Source organism: Myotis lucifugus, unplaced genomic scaffold (genome assembly GCF_000147115.1).
Source record: "Myotis lucifugus unplaced genomic scaffold, Myoluc2.0 scaffold_9, whole genome shotgun sequence".
NCBI classification, from domain to species: Eukaryota; Metazoa; Chordata; class Mammalia; order Chiroptera; family Vespertilionidae; genus Myotis; species Myotis lucifugus.
Window position 1 is genome coordinate 4,510,427 of NW_005871057.1, and position 18,373 is coordinate 4,528,799.

The 18,373-nt window shown below is 43.4% G+C and overlaps 2 protein-coding genes across 2 annotated transcripts; both read left to right on the forward strand.

Moving 5' to 3' along the window:
* The first annotated feature begins 2,316 nt into the window (after positions 1 to 2,316).
* MYF6 (myogenic factor 6) lies at positions 2,317 to 4,253 on the forward strand. Its single transcript, XM_006083966.3, has 3 exons — positions 2,317 to 2,987; positions 3,281 to 3,371; positions 3,603 to 4,253. Exons 1-3 carry the CDS (start codon positions 2,466 to 2,468, stop codon positions 3,719 to 3,721), a joined length of 732 nt encoding a protein of 243 aa, XP_006084028.1. The 5' UTR covers positions 2,317 to 2,465; the 3' UTR covers positions 3,722 to 4,253.
* A 7,145-nt stretch (positions 4,254 to 11,398) lies between these two features.
* MYF5 (myogenic factor 5) lies at positions 11,399 to 14,411 on the forward strand. Its single transcript, XM_006083967.1, has 3 exons — positions 11,399 to 12,029; positions 13,102 to 13,177; positions 13,623 to 14,411. The coding sequence occupies exons 1-3, from the start codon at positions 11,529 to 11,531 to the stop codon at positions 13,811 to 13,813; spliced, it is 768 nt and encodes a 255-aa protein (XP_006084029.1). The 5' UTR covers positions 11,399 to 11,528; the 3' UTR covers positions 13,814 to 14,411.
* Positions 14,412 to 18,373: the final 3,962 nt, after the last annotated feature.

The window sequence follows — 18,373 nt, forward strand, 5'->3', positions numbered from 1 at the left end:
ATATCTTTTGTCATTGTATCAATTTTATAGATTAAAAAATTGGGAATTTGAGGTGTTAGAATTGACTAAACCCTCATAGGCCCCAAATGATTAAAATCTAGGCCAGCCATACCCCAGTTCCAGGGCCATTTCTCCTCCACACACTTTTTTTATATATATCGTTGTCAATTTCACCCACCCTTCTACATCCAAACTCCACAAGTGATCATTTTCACCTCTTTATCCGTAGTATCCAGGACACTGTCTGGCACTTTGTAGGTACCCAAAAATGTTGAATAAATTAATTTCAGTTATTATTATCTTAGTAATCTTTGCAACTATGCTATGTAATTGTATTGGTTAAACGCGCCTTTTAAAGTTATCTTTACATTATAAAATGCAGCATAAGAGTGTGGTTAAGACACAGGGTAACTTTCCATAATGGATGTTTGTCCTGTGTTGTTGGAGCCTCCAATCTGCAGTCTTATCTGCTGACATTACCGCAACCAGGGCGCTGGCGGAAATAGGAGAAACTATCACAAAATACGTATCTTTTTATTATTATTCTTACCTATGCTCCCTGCTTTTCCAAAAAAATTGATTCATTCTCAAATTTGATAAGGAATTATTCGGCTGCACAACAACAAATACATAAAAACAGCCCCAAATGTCAACCTAACACCTGTGGCTCAATATAAAGAGACTGAAGAATTACTTTTTGAATAAGCGACTTGGCTGGAAAATGTAGCTAGTTCCTACATTGTCTGACCATTGATTCATGGCATTGTCTTCACTCTATTCATTTAAAAAAGTGAAGTCATATTGAACATAGCCTATAATTATCACTGCTTGGTTCCCATCCAGTTTTTCAGGCACTAACTATACAGGCCCAAACCAAAGATTCTCATTTGAAAGGCCACTTACAGGTGGAGTGGGTCCTTCCAGAACTCTAAGGGGGAAAAAGAAAGAAAAGGAAAAGAAAAGAAAGGAAAGGAAAGGAGAGGAAAAAAGAGAAAAGAAAAAAGAAAGGAAAGGAAAAAATAAATGAAAGGAACAAAAATAAAAGAAAAAAGAGGAGGGAAAGAATACAATAACAAATGAGAAAAAAATAACAATAGCTGTGCTTTATTTCCTTCCAGAGAAATGGTCTGAGCCCTGACATAGCCTTATGCACTAATGCTTATCTAGCAGTTAATATGGGCTATAGGCTTCACATGCCTATCATGGGATCAAATCCTCACCAAGATTCTGTTAAGCAACTGCTATTACCTTGAAGAAATTGAGATCTAATGCTTACCTATGCACACATAGATAGAAATGAATGAAGCTAGGACTTCAAGGGAGTCCTTAGAATCTAGGGCCTCTGCGCTTCATCCTGACATTGTACTGCCTTCCAACCACCGTACTTGCGTGCATTGGGCCTTAGGGAAGCAGTAATTAAAGTTCTGTTGCCTTGCTTGTGCTTCAGTGGCTGCCTTTCTCATCTGAATCCTATGAAACAACTGATTTGGAGTCAATGGACAGCGAGCACACCAACGCAAAAGCTGTGTAGAACAGGAGCCATAACAGGCGCCTTGAAGTGGGGGGCCACAATGAGTCTTGAAACATCGTCTAGTTTTAGTGGAAGTCTTGTTTCCACTAAAAACGATCTTTAAACAGGTTATTACATGTATTGCATTCACATCCTCTGTTCCACCCCTTACCTCATAGGTACTGCTATGCCACCTAGGAGAGGTACAGAATTCAGATTTTGGTTGCCACCCCTCCAAAAAAAAGATAGCAAAGGAAGGAATCTGAGCACCCTCCGACCACCCCCTCCAATTCCCAAACCATCTAACTGCCTTATTAAAAGAGAGGAAAGAGATTTACCTGCTGCTACTGAGGCCGCAGCCTGAAAGTCATGTAAACCCTTTGAAGGACTGTAATGGTTTTAATCACAGGAATAGCATCTTTTTGACAGACAGGAGAGAAAAGAACTGAACCACTCTGCAAATACTAACCAGGCTATTTTGGAGCGATGGCTATTGCCTTTGAAATCTTTCATCATGGATCTATACTTAGAATTCAGATGAGCCTGGGGGAGGGGAATGGGGCAGTGTTAATCCCCAGTTGTTTTGAAGTTGTCCTGTAAGCAGGTTAGCATTTAAACTGCCCCAAATGGAAGCATTGGATTCTGTGCTTAAATTGTGGGGCTCTCTCCATGAATTTTGTTTCAACCTGTCCTGCATGTAGATTGACACCTCATTCTGGGGGTGACACTTCTCAGTTTTCTTTCAGACTAGATGTTCTAGAGAGCACTGGCTGTAACCACATTGGGAGACTGATGCTCCATGACAGCTAAAAGTTGGATTGAGTTTCAGGAGCTACTATATATAAAGCTGGGGTGACTTATGTCACCGCACTAATTAAATGCCATCTGGGTGGTTCCTCTGGGTTTTTGAGCCCATCACCCAGTTCAGACTGAGTCAGAGGCCAAGGAGGAGAACATGATGATGGACCTTTTTGAAACTGGCTCCTATTTCTTTTACTTGGACGGGGAAAATGTTACCCTGCAGCCCTTAGAAGTGGCAGAGGGCTCTCCTCTGTATCCAGGGAGCGATGGTACCCTATCCCCCTGCCAGGACCAAATGCCCCCGGAAGCTGGGAGCGACAGCAGCAGCGGAGAGGAACACGTCCTGGCGCCCCCAGGCCTACAGCCTCCCCACTGTCCGGGCCAATGCCTCATCTGGGCTTGTAAGACCTGCAAGAGAAAATCTGCCCCCACCGACAGACGGAAAGCCGCCACCCTGCGCGAGAGGAGGCGGCTAAAGAAAATCAACGAGGCCTTCGAGGCTCTGAAGCGAAGGACTGTGGCCAACCCCAACCAGAGGCTGCCCAAGGTGGAGATTCTGCGGAGCGCCATCAGCTACATCGAGCGGCTGCAGGACCTGCTGCACCGCCTGGATCAGCAGGAGAAAATGCAGGAGCTGGGGGTGGACCCCTTTAACTACAGACCCAAACAAGAGAATGTAAGGCCACATGCTGCCCAGGCAGGGGAATACAGACAGAGTCTGATTAGCCGCTTTCCCTGGGGCTTTCCCATCCAGCTGTTGGGTCTCTTTTCCCGTCCCCCTTCCTCGCCCGCCCCTCCAGCTCCCTCTCTAATGAACCCCCAGTGACCCCTGGACACGGGGTGCCTGCAATAGGCAGGAAATGCGCACCCGGCCCGGCCCGAGGAAGCAGGGGAGATATCCCCACAAAGGCACCCCCATCCCCGGAACCGATGTTTATTTTCTAATCTGCTGCCTTGGTTTTTCTCCAGCTCGAGGGTGCGGATTTCCTGCGCACCTGCAGCTCCCAGTGGCCAAGTGTTTCGGATCATTCCAGGGGGCTCGTGATCACTGCCAAGGAAGGTAAGTGAAAGCAGGGGCGCCGCGCTAGGGAACACCCCGGGAGGGGGCTGGTTGCTCGCGCCGGGCAGGCCAGGCTCAGATCCACAGCAGGGACGCGCGCGCCCGGGGAGAAGTGCGCTCTTTTCGCGCGGGGACCCTGTGCCCCGGGGTTGCCTGAGAGGCCTGGAGCCGGGCGCGGGGCTGCCTCTCTGTCTTCCTTGGCTGCTATGTTTGTGTGTTTTCTGTGCTCAGGAGGGACAAGCATTGATTCCTCGGCCTCAAGCAGCCTTCGGTGCCTTTCTTCCATCGTGGACAGTATTTCCTCGGAGGAGCGCAAACTCCCCTGCGTGGAGGAGGTGGTGGAGAAGTAACTGGGAGCCGGCGTTGGGGATGGTCGCGGCAGCAGGAAGATCCCACCCTCCCTCCTTCGACTAATCCTTCGGATTAGTTCACATTACACTCACGTTGAGGAACCCAGACCGCAGACGTTTGTGAAAGGGAAGGAGACACAAAGAAACTTCTCCGAAACTGTTGTGCACGCTCGGATGCCTTTGGGCTCTGGGCTTTCATCTTTTTGGAACAGCGAGTGGCGTAGGTCTAGCAGCCTTACTTTGCTACTGTTTGGTTGGTTTTATAATATATTTCCTTTTATTACGGTGATTCTTTTGTGCCATGATCAAAAGAAGTTCATTCCTGTCTAACACAAAGTGGGAACGTTGCATTTAAATGTTAGGGGTGTTGAATGTATATTTGTAAATAATCTTAGTACTTTCATTTTATATGTAAACCTAAGAAATATATATTGTAAAGTAACAGACATATTGTATATACAATGTGAGAGGATCCTGGTATTGTAATATTAAAAAATGAGTTTCTGTATGAATAAAGTTGGTCCTATTTCGATTCAGCTGAACAAATATATAGAGAGCCATATTTTAATTTAGACATCACCAGCCCATTTATCTGGGTGATTTCTTAAAGGCTGATTTAAAGGAAGGAAAACGGGTTGTTTTTCTATGTCTGAATTAAACTGTTTGCTTTTCTATACGTGAGGAATATCCAGGAGGAAAATGTCCTTTTTTTTCTTGTATCAGCATACTTTCTCGTTCTGTTTCTGTCCTGTACCTGGAGCTCTGGGTGAGACTTGCTTACCCAAAGTTGACTGAATTTTCAATCCAGTAAAATCTCATTGTTGCAAGAAATTGCCACACCAAAACTCTTCGCTTGTTTTTCTAAAAGATCTCCAGCTAATTTAGGCCGAATGACTTTCCCTCTTTGACTTTCTCCAGGCCCCCGCCCTTGCATAAAAAGCATTGACCTGGAGCCCCCAGGGGCTGCACTGCCCGGTCTCGGGGACCCTCCCCAGTTTTCTTGAACTAAACTGGTGGCTAGAAGACCGGACTATCCTCAAGGCCTTGTGTGGCCTGGGTTAGTGTTCCAAGTAGAAAGAGAAAAGAAGGAGACAATCTATTGAGGTGGGGTGAGGAAGGGTTGCTTCAAGAGAGGGAAGGGTCAAATGCTGAGGGCAAAGGACAACAACAACACACATGAAACCTCTTAGCTGGGCCAAATAGCAAAGCCCCAGAGAGGCTGGCCTCCCCAGGAGCTCCTCAGGGTGAGGATTTTACAACGTGTGCCAGGTTTGTTTATCCTGTAACCTCAGGCAGGAGCGACCACCAAGAATCGCAGTGGGAAGTAAAGCAGACGAGAGGAGCAAGCCATTTCTTTGGTATCACGACTTCTCTCTTGCATTCGGTAAATGGGACCTTCCGGTGGACTCCCCCTCCCCACTCCTCCCTTCCCTCTTTATCCTCACCGCTAGTCCGTCCTCAGCTGGAAAATGTGAAAATCAAATTGAATTCAGTATTTCCCAGACCAACCTTGCTTCCTAACACGCCCTTCGGGACCTTCCTGTTGCACAACACAGTTTCAGGACCGCCACAGGCAGCGCCCCCTTCAGGCCTGGAGCAGGAATTGCCCCTTTTCCATCTCAAAGGGCTGCTCTGAGGGTGATAGTCACTTTGTTTTCTGAGCCTCTAATTTCTCCTAGAATGCTTTTAAAATGCAGGAAGTTTCACAGCGAAAACTGACATTGACATGTAATCCCTCTCAAAGGTTTGAGAAGAGCAGGCGGGAGTGTTAGTGGATTTTGTAAACGGCCTCTGTGGGTGCTGACAAGCTAGACTGAATGCAGGCTGCTACTGGGTAACCTTGGACTGTAATTGCTGCTCTCGTCGTCCATTTCTTCATTTATAAAATAATGGGGACAATAATAGCGCTCAACTCCTGGGGCTGTCAGGATTCACTGAGATAGCCCACGTAAGCTGCTTAGAAAAAAAGAGGGCGCAATATAAACACTCAATGCCAGCTCTCTCTGTTTTTCATTCACAAATATAAATGGACCATCAGGAGGCTTTTCTCCCACCAGAAGCCACAGTTCCTTCCGATCCAGCCTTTGTAGGGGAAAGTATATTTGACAATGAGACCAAGAGCAACCTGAATGAGCCATTTGTAGCATTTTACATATTAGCTCATATAATCTCACAACAAGCTGCAAGAGAAGTACTATTGTCACATCTAGTTTAGGGAAAGGGACTCTTTGGGACAGAGAGGTTCTTGTAAGTATAGAGCCAGGACTCAGAGCCAGCTGATATCACAGGCTTGTTCTCCCAACCACCATGCACCCCAAAAAAGAAGCCTTGGGGAATAAGAAGGAACATTTACTGTCTGTGGAATAATTTGGCTCTCTTTGGCAATTATTTACCAAAATCTTTGTCTCAAGAAAGATTAGCTAGTAAACTCTACCTTAGAGTAGTAATTTAATTTAAAAATAAGTGGGAAAGCATTTCAAATGATCCAATCAGGACACGTGTGAATATGTCTGGGAGGTGTGTATAACCATTAATCACCCTTTTTAGGTATCTATGTGTGTTTTTTCCCTGAGAATCAATAAGGCTTTTCCCTGAAATGTGTGTATATACACACACCTATATTTTTAAAAAATCAAGTTCATGCCATAGTGAAATCAAATATCATAATCGACCAAGTGAACTAATTTATGATTGCACACATATTTATAAAATTTGCATTTTAAACTGCTCAGTAGCAGAATGCTTTTTTTCAATTCATGGACTTTACTTGCTGATAGATTTGATTCAGTCTTTGCAAACCAAATCCTCTCTATCTCTCCTAGTTGGGTAATTTGAGAAATTGTTTAGAATAAGTTTGCCTACAGAAGTCTCTTCGTTAAATAGAGCAAACATTTCCCAAAGACTTCATGTGACCTCCATTGCTATATAGTTAACATGTTAGGCTTTCCAATGAAATTCTTGGTGTGTTTGCAATTAAAGTGTTTTCATTGGACATTAATGATGACAATCTTTATTAAGGCCAAAGCCAAAACAAATAGGGCCATGGAAGCAGAAAATCAAGATGTAATAACTTGGTAAAGATCAGTAATTTGGGATTTAAACTGACCCTCCTCTCAGAGACAGGCATAAAGTTATCAAGTATGAAATAAGGAGTGATTTTCTGTTTTATATTACTATAGAAATAATTTGCAAAACATGAAATGTCAGCTTTCTCTATCTTTAATTATCACACCTGAATCATTGAATTCCAAGCCTGAAGGTAGTAGAAATTCACTTATGTCTAATATAATCTTTTTTTTCTTTTCTTTTCTTTTCTTTTTTTTTTTTACTTTTTCACATGTTTGGGGCAGGGTGGGAGTTGGTGCTGAAATTCAGTGTTCCCAACTACTCTTGTGACTACCAGAGAAGTCTTGGGTTGCTAAAGTAACTTTTAACCTAAAGGTATTTTTTACTTGAAGTTACAATGCATTTATTTGTACTTTCTCTAAGTAATATTTTATCCCATTTATTTATCTTAAAATCATCCTCCCAGAAAATCATAGCTAAAAATATTTTTAAATATTTTAATTTAAACTTTGAACATATCATTTCCTAATTTAATGCATTAATAAATTAGCAATAACATGGTTTTTCCTCAAAGAGCCAACCCATCAAGACATTTCCCCAACAGACCCCATAGTGACTCCCTTAAACTCAAAAGAAGTGTTAGAAAAAATGACCCTTGGTCCTAGAGGTTTTATTCTGAAAAAAGCAATTTTGTTAGCCTTGTTCAGAGTCAGCTTATGAGATGGAATGGCTATGCCTTGCTTGTTGTTGGAACCAAGATAATGTTGCCAGAACTGGCTACTTTCTCTACTCTCAAGGCTGCTGAAAGTCCTTCCTTAGGCCTTTGATCTCTCCTGGGAGCCTTCGAATTCAAGCAGAGGCCAATGTCTTCCTCAGCTGTCTTCTCCACAAATTTTTCCAGCAGCTTTGGCAGGTACTAATGTGTTTACTTAGGTGTTTCTGGTTCCCAGAGCTAATGGCAGTTTGAAATTGTTTAGCACATTGTGCACTCATATATAATAAGCAAAAACTTCTGGAACAACTCCGTTTGTCCAGGAGTTGACAGTGTCTCAGGTAGAGGCAGAAGTGAATTGAAATGGATGTATCTCTCTGGGTATATCTTCTCCAACTAAGAGAAGTATATAGACTTCCTAAGGTAGGCAAATTTTACTAGTAAAGGAAGCTCTGAGCATCATTTTGCTGGTGTTGTCTGTCCATCAACACTAAGATTGTTGCCATAATGCTTCAACTAAAATAGGTTACCTAAAACACACACACACACACACACACACACACACAACAAAAAACAAGTTGATGATTACTTAAAGGTCTATGCAATTAAAACCTTCTTATAAGTCTACCTTATAAGAAAATCAAACGTGTTTATTTTTATTAAGAACGTAAAATGTAAAATTTAAGTTATCTATCTACTTCACCAGAACCCTGGTGGGCTTTCATTTATAACAACAGGCCATAGCTTGGTTTTCTTCCCCTCATCTGCCTGTTCTGGGGTTTCCTAGCAACGCTGGCATATCATTTCTAACATCCTGATTACTTAATTAAACACATGTGAGTTTTCTCTACTGTAAGAGGTCCCACTTCTCTGGAGAAATAGTAGAAAAGAGTTTGTATTTTTATTATTTTCTATGAGGAACAAAAGCCAGAACCTAATCTGATTTTGAATAAAAGAGAATACCCGAATAACCAGCAGATATTTTTAAGTGGTTTTTAACTTTTTCATATTTCTCTGTTCAACTTCTCCACTGAGAAAACATTTTTTTTCTCTGTATCGCTCACCCAGTTTCCCATTTTTCTCTCACATGTTTTCCCTAGGAAAAAAGCAGCAGGACCGCTCCTGAATTTGGGAGCCCTAGGCATCTTTGAGGTGCTGGCTTCCTATGTATACTGCCTCCTATTTTTTTTTATCTTTCTCCTCTGGCCCCTGACAGCAGTTTAAAAGTTTTGTCTTTTTTTATTTTTTTTTACTTTGGTGCTCTGAGACCCTATTTTCAGCACTTGAATCCCAAGGGTCTTCAACCCAGGACCCTGTCTCCCCGCCTAGCTAGTCCCATTAAGCCACCAGACTCTTGTGTTTTCTTGAATTCTTTAGTTCCACTCGCCAGCCACACTCTGGTCAATTTGTTTTGAGATCACCTTACCAAAGACAGCACTGACTTCTGAGAACTACCACTACTGACAGAGCCTTGGAGCGACAGCTTCTTCCCAGGACCGGGAGTGCAGGGCAAGACATCCCGCTTGGCGAGTTTCTGCTCTGCGGCGCAAAGCAGGCGCACGGTGCCTGAGTCGGGAGAAAAACAAACAACACAATTCACCTTTAGAAGCCTAAGTTAGACAAAGGAATGCCTAGTTGCCAATACTGTGTGGCCTGTGGCAAATTGCTACCTCCTCCCTCGTTGAGCTTTGGTTACCCTCTTTAAAAAGTGAATCTAAAAACAAGTAGTTCCCATAGTATCATTGGAAGTAGCAAACGAACGAATAAATACGTGGGTAGGGTTGAGAACGTGCTTCGGCAAATAGAAAAGTCTTAATAATTGTTTGCTACAAATATCCCACGCTGAGGGGTTGGGTACAAAGCACATTCAGTGCCTTGAGGAAAGAAATCAGCTGGAAGGCTTGCAGGAGCCCAACTTCTATCTCCCACCTAAACGTTAAGAGCAACTTTATTTTTGCCCAAATCATAAACCTGCACGTAATTCTGTTGAGCTTAGGCCAGTGTGCTAACATCTGAGCTCCATCGCCAGAGGAAGTGCTGGCATTGCTGCGGGCCAGAACCTGTGGGATCTGGCCGAGAATTCCTGGGTGAGAATATCTCCCCACTATAGTATTTCAGAGGCAGCAACGTGCACAGATGCGAATGTTTTTACCTGGGTGGATACAGCCTTCATTCCTCCGGCGTCCTTGAGGACACTGATTCTGTTATCTGGTGTGGCCCTGGGTACTGTATTCATGTCAAAAGCATCCACTTGCTAAGAGTCCTAAATAAGATGCAGACGGATTTCCCACTGGCCAGACAATTGGGTGTTCAAAGTGTGGTGGTAGCGGTGTCTTTGCCTTAGGGATGGCAAAACCTGGGCGAGGGACTGCTACCAGCACCCTGTAGCAAACCTTAGTGCCTGGCACTCTCCCACCCCTGGTTTTCCCGGCCTTCATTTTGGAGAGCGGATCTCACCCTGAGAAGTTAGCACTTCTCTGGCCCCTGCAGACATGGGATCAGCCAGTCAGGGTTCCTTTAGGAAAATAATTGCAGGAAAAGTAGTAGAAAGGAAAGCACCACACTACCCCCAAGTAACTTTGGAGCCACCACACTTACTGTAGATCCGGCTGAGAACAATCCCTCCGGTTTTAATAGGGACTGCAAGCTCTGATCCAAAACCCCAGTCTGCTTAAGTCTGTTTGTGTAAACCTTCATCAATTGTTTTTCCTACCGATAAGCAGCAGGACCCCCAACCCCTAGTGATCTGACGTGGGCGAAGGGCAGAGGAGGACCTGGCAAGAGCTGATTAATAGATTTATTCTTGCTTAAGTGACAGCCCTCCCCTCTCCTCTTCTACCCACCGAAGTTTCAAAGGCCCTCTGACGATGGCTTTTCGGGGAGGCTTTTATCGCGGGAGTGTGTGAAGTTGCTCAGGGTTTGAGCTGGAAATTTTACACGAGCTGAGAGGGATCGCTGTACTGGCAGCTGGGATGCATCTGTAACGGTGTTAGTTTGCCTGAAAGCAGAAAATTAGCGACCCCAAAGCTCGGCTTGGCTGTTTAGTCTGTGGAAGGGACAGGGCGGGGCAGAAAGAGGGGGAGAAAGGAGACGCGCCCCTGGGAAGGGAGTTCACCTTCTAAAACTGCGTTTCTTCTCATGCAAATGCCAGAGATGCGGCTGTGCGGAGCGCAGGCCCCATGAGGTCTAGGGAAGGCCTGGTACAAGGAGGAGGCGCTCGTGAAATGCGTGCGGAACGGGGAAAGGAGGGAGGACTTTCCCCATCACCTGGCCCGTGAGCACACCTCCTGGTAGATGAATAGACACGCAGAGAGAACGCAGAGCTCCCGCCTGCCCCCAGTCACACAGGACTGAGAAAATGACCATCTGATCAAAACGAAATGGAACCATCCAAACTCAGCCCATGACTGAAAGTGTCCATTCAAGTTTTTAGCAACTGTTATTCCGGTCCACTGACAAAAAGAAATCCCGAGATAACTAAAGTTCATTAAAAAGAGAAACAAACGCTTAAGAATGAGGTGATTCCTTTCGTCCAGGCGTGGGTAGGCAGGTGGGCTTTTACATTTTCCAAATTGTGCGCGCAATGGCCAAAAGTTGGAACTCCTTCGTTTCTTTTGTGTGCAACACTTTGTAAGCGAATCAATCTAGAGAGTGCAAGTGAGCGGGTCGGGGACGGTCCCCCCGCCCAGCAGAGAGGCAGTAAAACCATTAGCGTCAAAGGGGCAGCGAACAGCAAATTGTCTCTGGAGGGTAGGCGGGGGTTTGCCCAGACAGCCCCGGTGGGGGTTGCGGTGGGATATGCTAATAGTGCCTGGCCACTGGGGCCGGCCTCCCTCCCTCAAGAATATATAAGGAGCCCTAACCCCGGCCAGGCCGACCCGGGCCGCCAGGCGTCTGCCTTTGTTAATTACCCAGAGAAACCGACCCGGGAGCCTCGCCGGGTTTGCCGGCCCCCAGCGGCACCAGGCTCCAGTTTCTCTCCATCCCTTTCGCTGCTGTCCAGGTGCACCGCCGGCGTCGCCACAGAGGATGGACATGATGGAAGGCTGCCAGTTCTCGCCTTCTGAGTATTTCTACGACGGCTCCTGCATCCCGTCCCCCGAGGGCGAGTTCGGGGACGAGTTTGAGCCTCAGGTGGCTGCCTTCGGGGCGCACAAAGCAGAGCTGCAAGGCTCCGACGAGGACGAGCACGTGCGAGCACCTTCGGGCCACCACCAGGCCGGCCACTGCCTCATGTGGGCCTGCAAGGCATGCAAGAGGAAGTCCACCACCATGGACAGGCGGAAGGCGGCCACCATGCGCGAGCGGAGACGCCTGAAGAAGGTCAACCAGGCTTTCGAGACGCTCAAGAGGTGCACCACGACCAACCCCAACCAGAGGCTGCCCAAGGTTGAGATCCTCAGAAATGCCATCCGCTACATAGAGAGCCTGCAGGAGCTGCTGAGAGAGCAGGTGGAGAACTACTATGGCATGCCAGGACAGAGCTGCTCCGAGCCCGCCAGCCCCACCTCCAACTGCTCCGACGGCATGGTAAGGGACAGCTCTGGTACTTACCCGGGCACCCCTATCTTTCCCCATACTCCTTATATGTCCTTTAAACCAGGTGTGGCAGCTAAATGTTCAGTGATTATTTTCTTGGCAGTTGGGGGTGGGATGGTAGTGGCTGTAAGTCAGTGGTTCTCAACCTTGGCTGCACATTAGAATCACCTGGGAATCTTTATAAAATCCCGATTTCTGGGCCTCATCCTCTAGAAATTCTGTTTCTTTGTTACTAATGTTGTGGCCCCACCCCATAACAAAGAAGCAGAATTTCCGGAGGATGAGGCCCAGAAATCGGGATTTTAAAAAGATTCCCAGGTGATTCTAATGTGCAGCCAAGGTTGAGAACCACTGCTGTAAGAGAAGAGAGATGCCACATTTGGAAAGATGCCAGGAGACAGCTGTTGAACAGGACTTTCCTTTGACTTCCTAGCAGGTTCTAGCTGGGCATTGCAGGAGACAGTTGTCCCGGGACATAGGTGGCTGTGAGGGATCAATCACATATTTCACCATCACTCAGTTTATTTCCAAAATATACCACCAGCGGACCCTGTCGTATACTAACATCTAAGGACATCTCTTTCAAGCCCCCACTGCCCCACAGTTTGTAACTTAATGAGGAAACAGAAAGACATGCATGGGCTGCGGTCCCTGCTCTGCCGAGGCCTGGCTGGAAGGAGATGTTGACGCATTCTTTACAGAGGGCGTCTGCTCCAACACTGCCAGGTTTTAATGTGTTTTTGCCCTGGGAAAGTGTTCTCTCCCTGAATTAGTGTGGCTTCCTTCTACTCCAATCCATTTTGCATGGTTAACCCAATGCACATGGCTGCTGAACTCCACCCCCTCTCCCCCTGGCTGCTGCTTTCCTCTTGTCCAAGCACAGAGATTGACCTCGGTGCCCTTGCAGTTTGGTGGGGCTAACCCTTCCTAAATCAAGGCAATGAAGGTGATTGACAGTGGTCAGTTTAGGGAGCTTGGTGGGCAAGCCCTGCCTTCCTCTAGAGCAGAGAATTTTTTGCCAAGACCTGAAAACAAGCTTCTTCTTTTGTGTCTTATATTACAGCCTGAATGTAACAGCCCTGTCTGGTCCAGAAAGAGCAACAGTTTTGACAGCATCTACTGTCCTGATGTACCAAATGGTAAGAATTGATGGCTTCAGAAGAGTTTAAAGACAAGTTCACCTTCACAGTTAGAACCTGTCAAAGCAGTCCCTCTTTCCCAAAGTATCCAGGAAGGGAATAGATTGATGGTTCTTATGCAGAGATCTTGGCAGAGCAAAAGGGACACACACACACACACACACACACACACACACACACACACACTTTTAAAAAAATCAAAATCCACCTAACAGATACACACACGTGCACTTTTTCTTGCAATAGTACTAGAAGGACTTTTCACTCCCTACATTCACTGCCAATGAATTGCTCGATATTTGTTGAAGATTTCTACATCAGGCTTTCTGAGACCAGCTGACCCCTTGGTGTCAAAAGAGCTGAACTACGGTTTAAAGGGCAACAACATAAGCAAGGCTATACATTTGGGAATTTCTTTTTAATGATTTTCTCTTTGTGTCCATAGTATATGCCACAGATAAAAGCTCCTTATCCAGCCTGGATTGCTTATCCAGCATAGTGGATCGGATCACCAACTCAGAGCAACCTGGATTGCCTCTGCAGCACCCGGCCTCTCTCTCCCCAGTTGCCAGCACTGATTCACAGCCTGCAACTCCAGGGGCTTCTAGTTCAAGGCTAATCTATCATGTGCTATGAACTAAAAATCTAGTTTCCACCAGTTCTGCCAGGAGGGCCTACAGAAAGAAGGATGCCCAAAGTGTCCAAAAGCAAGTCGACTCATATATAAAGATTTCCTTTCAGTTGTAAATTTGTACATATTATCTTGCCACTTTATAAGAAATGTATTTAACTAAAAAGTGACCATTGCCATTAATACTTATATCTTTCCTCATCCTTCAGCTCTTTTATTCTTTGCTTTAGATACTTAGTTCCAATAATATTATTTCTGATATGGAGCAACTTATTGAAGGTAGCTTGTTGCAATGCTTAAATTATGTTTTTATTAATATCGCTTATCAAATATTATCTCTGGTGTTTAGATCTTTATTTTTTCTTCAAAACATTAGAACAGCTGGAAATCAGTTATAGGAAAATTTAAATATATTTAATGTTTTTCTCTTTAATCCTTGGTTATATAGTATTAAATAAAAATATAATAATACTGTCTAATGGTACATATTTTATCTTTTCTTATAAGAAATACATCTTTTTAATGTAAGCACAAAATAGTACTTTGTGGATAATTTCAAGATACAAGACATTTTGAAAATTCCACCATAAATAAAATTGTTTAAATGAATAAATATTTTGCTTCATGATTTTTTGAAAGAATGCCCCTAATAGAATTAGCATAGTCATTGACATAAAATCTTTAAGGTAGGACTGAAAATAACAAAGAAGTTGGCTTAGATGATAAATCTGAATATTTACCATCTCATGGACTCAGTTTATGTCCTGTTGATGTCTCAAATTAAAAAAAGCATGTTTCCATTTTAATGATATTTCAAGGGAGCCTGCTGAATAAAATTGTCCCTGTAAGTGCTGTACCATATAATTTCAGTTTATGTGTGTGTGGAGGAAGATAGAAATTATTCAGGACAATAACATTTGCTTAAACAAAAAAGAGCATTACATTATTTTAATACCTATAGTACATCATAAATCATGAATTAGGTAATATTTACTTTATCTACTTGCCTGAAACAAATCTTGATACATTAATGTATTAATGTTTTCAATAAAATATTCAAAAGTATTGAACTGATTTTTTTTGCATTGTTCAAGTGCTGCTTTTAAGAAAACATACACAAATTATATAGTAAAGTGAACCAAACTGCAATTGGCTTCCTTCTTTTCACAGCCTTTTTGATCTTATTAAGCATAGTTTGCGCGCGCGCGCGTGTGTGTGTGTGTGTGTGTGTGTGTGTGTGGTGGGCGTGGGTCTTTTAGTGTTCATCACTTAAGATGAAAAAAATAGAACAATTATGTGGAAAATTAGGTTGAGATTATCATTGGGATAATTTTCACAAGTTTATCATTGAGAGAAAGAAACAAGCAATATCGTTGAAGCATTTAAAGTAACTGTGCACAGAGAACACTACAAATAATTGTTTCATCTTCTAACTTGGACATTCGTTTAAAATTGCCAAGGGTTTATAGTTATATCTGTTAACCAAGCAAAGTGGCCAGACTCTGCCACAGCTTGCCAGTCATACTGTTCTCAGAAAGGGTTTCCCTTCTTTCTGATGTGATTGATTTCTTGAGCTTATCCAGTTATAAGACTTAAAAGAATAGAAATTATTCTATAAAGGGAGGGAGAGGGGGGAGGCTGAGTACCAAAAAATAATGTAGCCACTGTCACTCTGTTAGCATCTGGTCTAGTATGGAATACTGGCTTTTAGCACACAGGCAAGTCTTTTTTGTCCATGATTTGGGAGTGTGAGGAGAATTTAAGAGAACATGATAGAGATTCACATGTAGTTGCAGCATAAGTTGGAGTTATTCACTTTTTTAGACACTGTGCTAGGTACATTGTTCTCCTTTCTATATTTCTATCGCAGGGGTAGGGAACCTTTTTTTGCCAAGGGTCATTTGGATATTTATAAAATCATTCACAGGCCATACAAAATTATCAACTTAAAAATTAGCTGCTATATTTGCTCAGACATTTAATTAACTCACCCCAAGTGCCTTGGCAGGAGCAGACCAATGATTTCTCGGGCCTTACAGGGCTCATGGGCTGGGTGTTCCCCACCATTGTTCTATGGAGAGGTTGCAGTTTTGCTGTTGTTCTTACTAGAATTAGAATAAAAAGGACTATCCAAAGATAGGCTTGTTTTTTAAAGGTCAGTTTTAAAACACATTACCATGCTGAGTTCTATTTAATAAAAGTAAGCAAAGAATATTAGGTAATTTTTAACTCAAGTGAATAAAAATTAACTTTCTTAACCAAACCCCAGTTATTTCTATAACTGGTAGATGTGTTTGCTATTCTCAGTGGATATTATCATGCCTAAAAGTATTTAGTTAAGAGTTTTCCAGCGGTCTGGATTTAATACAGGTGGTGATCAATGTATCAACAAAGACAATACTCTCCCTGCCAGCTTGCTCAACGCATCTCATTTTCAGTGCAGTAACATTGAAGGCTGGTGTCTACTCAGAAACAGCTCAGCACAGCATGTCACTTGCAGTCATGCACACTGTTCTGACATGGGGACTTCAGAAATTGGTTCTCTAGTAGACCAGACACAGAAGTGGGGGGTGGGGGGGGAGGAGTGATATTGGCAAAATAATCACGTAAGGACAGGATTTTGTCATCTATAAATCCCTGAAGTGAACAACTGGGCTGCCACTGATCTCTTATCAGACCACCTCACCTCAGCTGATGGAAAAATACAACCAACAGTCAAATTTCTAGGAGCAACCAGGTAAATGTTCTCTTTACTATCTACAAACCTGATGGGAAGGAGGTTCTTAGGAAATAAGAGTGGAAAGAGACTCCTGGGAAATGCAAACTCACTGGGTTCCATAGGACACTGTCCAGTGAGGTTATGGAAGTGGGGAAGTACTATTTGGAAGCAAGTGGCTTTAGTTATGGTTAAGGTGTCTTGAGTGCTCCTATTTTTTTTCTCATTTGAAAGATGCAAGTCAGATAAGATTAGTGGCTGTATTATACCCATAAGTTCTTTAAGATGGCATTTTTACAAATAATTAATCTGGGAATGGTATTCCTTGAAAATCTTTCTTTGGGTTATAACAATTACTAGGTTAAAGTAGTAATTTAAATATCTGCCTTTCAGAGATGGTATTTCTGGGAATGATGCTAGAGTAAAGCTATTTGTAACTTCAGAAAAGTCCTGCTCAAATGGCAAAGTACCTCTGAAATATCACCACTGAATGTTCCCACATTGTTGCAAAAAAACCACTAAACATCAAATATATCGCTTTTAAGAATTCTAATTAGATATTTTAGTTGACTACTGATTTAATTGTTTAATAATATGGTACATTTGCTGAGCAGAGATCTAGAATTTAATCCAAAGTCTAAACTATGTTTAAAATTTCTAATGTATTGCACTCTTTTTCATTTTACTTGCCACATCTGTAAAATGGGTTAAATGACAGCTTATGATAAGATTATAGTTACCACTAAAATTATTATATTATGTTAAAATATAAAAATAATCTTTTTGTAAAGAAAAGTAAACCTTATTTCCACTTATGATAATTTATTTCATTCAAAACTAAGTGGGAAATAATGATAAAACAGCAACTAGCCATATTGAGTACTTATAATGCAAACTAGAGGCGGGGGGGGGGCGGGGTGGTCCCTCAGCCCGGCCTGGTCCCCCTCACAATCTAGGACCCCTCGGGGGATGTCCAACTGCCAGTTCGAACATCCCTCTTGAAATCTGGGACTGCTGGCTCCTAACAGCTCACCTGACTGCCTGCCTTCCTGATCGCCTCTAACCACTCTGCCTGCCTGTCTCATTGCCCCTAACTGCTCACCGGCCTGCCTGATTGCCCCTAACCACCTCTGCCTCAGCCCCTGCCTCCGTGGCTTCATCCAGAATGACATCCGGAAGGTTGTTTGGCTATCTGGTCTAATTAGCATATTATGCTTTTATTATTATAGATAAGAACATTGAGGCTTAAGGAGCTTAATAATTTGTCCAAGAGCAAATTATTTGGGCTGGCTATTTGGGCTTCTACACAGCACATGTTCCAGGAGACTCAGATAGAAGTTACAAGGCTTCTTATGACCTAAGATTGGAAGTCCCAGAATATTACATCTGCAGCATTCTTCTGGTCAAACAAATAACTAAAGCCAGCCTAGAATCACTGAGAAGCACATTAAACTTCACTTTTCAATGGGAGAAATAGTAATTAATCTGTAGCCACATCTAATCTACCACAATAACTAGTCTACACTTGCTGTCTCTATTTCCTTACCTTTCACCTGTGCCACCCATTCACCAAAATCTGGCTTTGCCTCTGTCACCATCCATGGTCAAGACTCCTTCAAATCTGTGAACTGTTCCTGTGCTGGGCAAGCTTACATCTCTAGCCCAGGTGCCTTCCTTGATCTTTAGACCTGTATGTCCAACTGATCTTTAGACCTCAATGGCACCTCCAACTAAATATGTTTAAATTAAATTAAACTCATGCAGTTCTGCCTGTCTCCCCTACCTTTTAACCTGGCTCCTTTTCCGTGTTGACTCTTCAGTGAATGATGTCACCAGTTATGTAAACATG